At 37.8% G+C, this 6000-nt stretch overlaps 1 protein-coding gene across 1 annotated transcript in view; it reads right to left on the reverse strand.

Moving 5' to 3' along the window:
• Positions 1 to 5629, reverse strand: part of FBN2 (fibrillin 2) — a 142539-nt gene extending 136910 nt beyond the window's left edge. The window contains exons 1-2 of the mRNA XM_081320291.1: positions 5375 to 5629; positions 2894 to 2976 (exon numbers count right to left, since the gene is read on the reverse strand). Coding sequence (XP_081176417.1) covers positions 2894 to 2976; positions 5375 to 5592 — 301 coding nt within the window. The 5' untranslated portion in view covers positions 5593 to 5629. The remainder of the gene's footprint in view (positions 1 to 2893; positions 2977 to 5374) is intronic.
• Between the last annotated feature and the right edge of the window lie 371 nt (positions 5630 to 6000).

Raw genomic sequence — 6000 nt, forward strand, 5'->3', positions numbered from 1 at the left:
GGATAGGTAGGGGTGGGGGGAGGGGGGGATTGTTAAAGATAAAATGTATTCTAAAACTTTTCAATTAAAAAAAAATATTTGATATTAAGATCAAAAAAGTATTATGATAAACAAAAAAGTGAAACATGAGGTACGCCAAAATGATATCTGTAGATTTCCTTATAACTGAGAATACAATTCTTCTGTAACAATTGTCTAAGTGCATGGAACATCAAAATGTGAGATATAATAATGTGAGATATAATTATGCCTACAAAGAGTGTAATTCTAGGGTTTCTCAAGAGTTGTTAGAAATATTTAAACTGAGTATCATTATTGTATCTTGGTGAAAGAAATGACTGGCTGGGAAGAACAAAGTTAAAATCCACCTTCATTGATTTATTTGAGGCCATGTCTTATCCCTCTGTCCAACTAATCTCACAAGATTACTAGAGGATAAAATACAATAAGCTTCTGGAAGAAAGGATATATATGTATGTGTGTATGTATGTATGTGTGTGTGTGTGTATACACACACACACACATGTATATTTATTTATTTATTAATTCGGTTTACATACCGCCCTGTTCCCGAAGGACTCAGGGCAGTTTACAGGGCAGAATTTAAAAACAATACAATATAAAATTAAAATAAAATTAAATTTAAAAAGTCAAAATCACAATTAAAAAGTCAAAATCACAATTAGTCAAAATCACAATTAAAAGTCAAAATCACAATTAAAATCATTAAAACCCCTCAGTCCAGGCCAGATAGCTCAAAGAGCCAGGTATGTGTGTGTGTGTATATATGTGTGTGTATAGAGGATAAAATACAATAAGCTTCTGGAAGAAAGGATATATATGTATGTGTGTATGTATGTATGCGTGTGTGTGTGTGTATATATAATTTAGTGTGTGTATAATTTATTTATTTATCACATTACGCATCTAAGTCAATTTGTTGCGTTTAATTTTTTTAAAAAAGAGCAACCACATATTCATAAGAGTCTGTGTGTGTGTGTGTGTGTGTGTGTGTGTGTGTGTATAATTTATTTATTTATCACATTAAAAGTGCCCATCTCCCTCACAGAGTGACTCTGGGCAGTGTTAAGAGGAATTCTGAGCAAAAATGAATGAATGATTTAAATTTGTTTCTGTACCTGGAATATAATGTTCACAGGCATAAGTATGCTCATAGATAGTCTTCTTGGCAACCATCAGGTTCCATGTCCCTCATTTTTCTATTTTTATTTTTTTTTAACTGGGAGGCTCTCAATGCATCCTTTATCTCAACTCTGGGTGGGATCTAGAAGTATTGTTAGAAAAAACAATTGGTGTTCAATACTTGGTGTTCAATACCTTCTTCTGAATGCCTATGGAGATTCTCAGTCATCCAGGCCATGGATGTCCCAAAGGTGGTTTTTCAAGAGGCAACTGGACTTTCTTGGTTTTTTCCTTGACGGTATTTTGCTTCTCATCCAACAACCTTCTTGGATGAGAAATGTCTTCAAGGAAAAAACAAAGAAAGTCCAGTTGCCTCTTGAAAAAGCACCTTTGGGACACATTCTTTTGAAGCATACCCAGATGCCTGAAGGGGAATGAGAAACTAAAGTGGGATGATAGGATGCAAGCAGATGAACACAACTTAAGATGGAGAGCACTTTTAGTAGATTAGAGGCTATTATGTGGCATTGCACTGGGCTGTATCTTTTCCTTTCCTGGTAATGGATCTCTTATATTGACTGACATTGTAAGGTTCTTTGGGATTAATGCACAACTGTACATTGTTAGATATTTGATTTAGGATAATATTAGGATGTTGTAGTATATGAGTTTAGTATTTGCTTCATGAACTGTTATTATATTGGGTGAAATAACTGGTAGGCCTTTCTGATAATCACAACAACAATGAACCATAAAAGCAGGCTAATTATACAATGTGTTAATTGGGTAGCCGACAAATGCCTTTGGGATTTTTAGTTCTCAAACAGAAAATAGCACCATATAAAAAGACTCATCTTCTCAAACTCTACATTTCTGAAAATTCACTTTTGTATATGCACACATGGAGGTGAGAAGTTTCACAGGAACCAAGGGAGTCTTTTATTTTAATCTCCATGAGAAGAGTAAAGGTAGCTGTGGGAAAAAGTTCCCTCAACCCATGCAATGGCCTTGATCTAAGTCAATTTATTGCATTTATTTTTTTTAAAAAAGGAGAGCAACCACATATTCATAATTTAATATACTCCATTGTTTGCCCCTCAGGCATAAGCCCTATTGTATTTAATAAGAATTACTTGTAAATAAACATACATAGGATTTCACTGCTAATATATAAAATCCAATTTACCCCCAAATAGATATAATTTCTATATCATCTATAGATAGTACATAAACAGAAAAATCAGAATCAAATATCAAAAATATTCTGTCCTGGTTTTGCCCAAGACTTTTTATCATTTTTCAAATGTTCTAGAGCTGAAAGCTGATCTCAAGAGGTCTGGCTTGGTGAATCCCAGAGCGCAACTAAATTCCATTTGCCAAGACAAATCAATAATCACATTTCTCAGGACAAAGATAATATTGACCAAACAAGATTGCTAAGCTATTAAAATACTTGTCACATCTAATCTAAATCTATTATAACTTAAGTACAACAAAAATACAAATATCCTAAATAATTCATATTATTTGTGCACTATATTATTTATGAATTTCAAAAATGAGTTTTTATCAAATTATTTTAACTATAGTATTTTGATTTAAAAACTGTCAAGCAATTGCTATTTCTTAAATTCCAAGGTGAAGCCTAAAATTAGCAATTCAACTATGGTAGTGTAAATGCATATTTTTGTTTAAATGTAAGTATCTGTTAAAAAATCAATATTGCAAACTCTGAAACCAGAACACTTACGAACAATACACTGATTTCCCCCGGGGAGTGTTTTCCATCCAGGGCAACAGTAGGAGTGGAACCTGGAGCCACATACATTTGGTCTGTTGCATGCAAACAAATACATACACAAAAACACATGTCATTTGGAACAGCCATTCAAATATTTGCTCCATAGAATAAAAAAATTATGGGCAAGACAGAATCATATAGGTTTTATATTTCTAAACAAAAGTTTCCTACAAATCCTTTAAAAAAAATTAATAACCTGCTTCTTAGCACGAAAAAAGGGGGAGATGAGCAATGAGCTTTCTATTTTAAACCATACTGTGAGTAGTGAACAATGGACAAATTCATGCACAATTTTTATTAAGAGTGAAACATCAGAGACATCTGACATAACATTTCTATCTTAAGAGAAAGAATTACAGTGTTTATCAAACTGGTATACAAATATGCCATTACAAGGACTTAAAATGGAAAGGATTTGTCACATATTGGCACTTCTGTTTCTCCCCTTAAATTTGAAAAAGCATGTATCTTTATCAGGTTTTAACTGAAATGTTTCTTCAACTTTGCTATACCAAAACCCTTTAAAACTTGATAACGTCTGCTACATTTGGCACTGTTCTTAGTATCACATTATATATGTTTACTTTTCTAAAAGCCAATTGTTTTTTCAACTGGCTTTTAGAAAAGTAACTGATGATGTTACCTAGTTTGGGTAATGAAACATCTGCAAGAAAACAACTAACTCAGGGAGCACCAAGGACCCCTCAGTTGTTTTTTGTTTTATTTTTACACCAGACCCTCAAGCCATGTGAAAACTTTCCCACAAGGACCAACCATTAAAATTTAAAAGAATAACAACTATAAATAGGGGAAAGGACACATTGCAGTGTTCAAAAGGAAAACTGAGATACTTGCCAAGTATTTAGACTAAAAGTTTATAAAGGGAATATATTAAGGTATGATGCATTTTACCTGAGAAAACAAGTAAAACAAAAAGGAGTGGCTGTTGTAACATAATTAAAATGAACACAACAAGCAAACAGGAATAAAATAAAGGAAATTATATACGGAATTTCCAATTTAAACATGTGAGCAAGCTTTCTACTTAAGTACTTTTAAAACAAGGAATTGGGCTTATTGTATGTAATTCTATGAAACAGTGAAATAAGGAGGAAATAATTATTTTTAATGATTAGGATTCTTTCATAAAATCACACAAATACGGAGTGTTGCCAATGTTATGGCAATACTTCAAACAATTAACTGTTTAAAACCTAAGTGCAATTCAGTTTTGGATATACAGATTTGTTAGAGAAGCAAGGTGGAAGTGTATTTTAAACAATTTGGTTTTGTCCTAGAATTGATGCCACCTGTGGGTAAATGAATTGCTTGGATACAGGCTGCTGAAGTAGTTAGGTACATAGACATTCCTGCATCATGTAGGCCTAGCTATGGTCTTGAACAGGTTTATAATCAAATCAAAGAAAGACAATGGGTTTAGAAATAAAAAAATAATTTGGCAGAAAAATGACATCAAAACAGGCTTATGAACTGTAAGTCTGTAACTATTTCAGGACTGCTTTACTCTTTAAGGATAAAATAAGAATAAAATAGTATGCTGTGTCTTTAAAGGCTACAATCTTGAAATGGCATTTTAGCCAATGAGGATATACCTGAAACACAAAGTTGGTCAATGGCCAACAGGCTACATGGTTAAAAATAAATATGGTCATTGTATTTAAAGCAGAATTACCAGCCCAAAGCTACGAAAAGTTAAAGAAAAGTTTTGGAAAAGTGGAAATAGATGAATGAAACGAGACTGAGTAAACTGGAATTCTGTAATTTTTAGAGGTAGTAAAGTTTGCAGGCCATAAGGGACTAAGGAGAAAGTGTCTGTCTATACTACAATTTATGTCACAAGGAGTTTAAGGAGGAACAAAATTAATACCTGCGTTATTTTGATATTAGTATTGTGGATGGCTAGTTGTAGGTGTTACAGAAACAGAAAAATGACAGCATCATTTTTATCTGTGAGTTACCTTCAGATATTAAGGCCCATATAGTTCATATCTAAACTTGAAAGATGTGGTTCACTGCATAATTTCTGTTGTGTAATTATACACCCCGTGGCCTCTTTTTCCTCCAACAGCAGCTGAGGAAGAAAACCTGTGGCTGAATTGTACCACTTCAGACGACCCTTTCAGAGATGGAGGGTCACATTAAGCGGAAGGGTGACAGCAGAGCCAAGAAATTCCTGCGCACAGCAGCAGAGCCAAGAAGGGCAGGTAGACTCCAGGTCTTCGTCCCCTCACCTTTGATCCGGGATTAGTCGATTTAATCCCTAGGAAGGCACATCACAGCATGCCCTTCCCCTACCTGCCGTCTGTAGTGATCCCATCCAGGCGTAGGTTTATCCTACCTCCACTGCTGTCTGCAGGAAACAGGCCTACCTGTGGCGGACGTGGGTGCGAGCAAAGGTTGCTTTCCTACCCCCTGAGCACGTCCTGCTGGCCTCTCCTGCGGACGCGGTTGGCGGCGGCGGCCGCTGTGCCTCCTTCCAGGCTCCCCAAGATAGAGTAGCGGCTATTTTCTGCACCCTCCGCCGGACGACCCTGCCGCTGCTGCCCAGCGGATCCGTGCGCCCAGAGCGCCACGCACCCCAGCCAAAGGAAGTAAGGCTGCAGGCAAAGCGCCCGCCGTCTCCCCATCGCGGACGGCAGGAATTCCTGAGGGGGTCGGCACCGAGTCCGACTTGTTCCTAGGGGAGCGTCCGCTGCTGCTGCTCCTCCTCCTCCTCGCCCGCTGCCCTCCTCGGCGAGGCGAGCGTCGCTCCTGCTGCTGGCCCTCGCCCCCTCCTCAGCGAGACGCCCGGCGGGTCGCGGCGGTCAAGGGCACTGCTGCTCGCCTTCCACGAAGCATCTTCCTCCCCCCCTCCCCCCCTTTTTCCTCCTGAGCAACTGGAAAGCTCGCAAATTTCACACACGCGCGCGCACACACACGCACGCACACAAACCCCTGGTCAGAGCAACAAGTGAGGCTTCCAGTTTCTGTCGGGGAGGGGGAGACCGGGGGGGGGGGAGGGAAAGGAAAAGGGGAGGAAGGCGGGAAACGTTTTC

This window comes from Vipera berus, assembly GCF_964194415.1.
Source record: "Vipera berus genome assembly, chromosome: 2".
NCBI classification, from domain to species: domain Eukaryota; kingdom Metazoa; phylum Chordata; class Lepidosauria; order Squamata; family Viperidae; genus Vipera; species Vipera berus.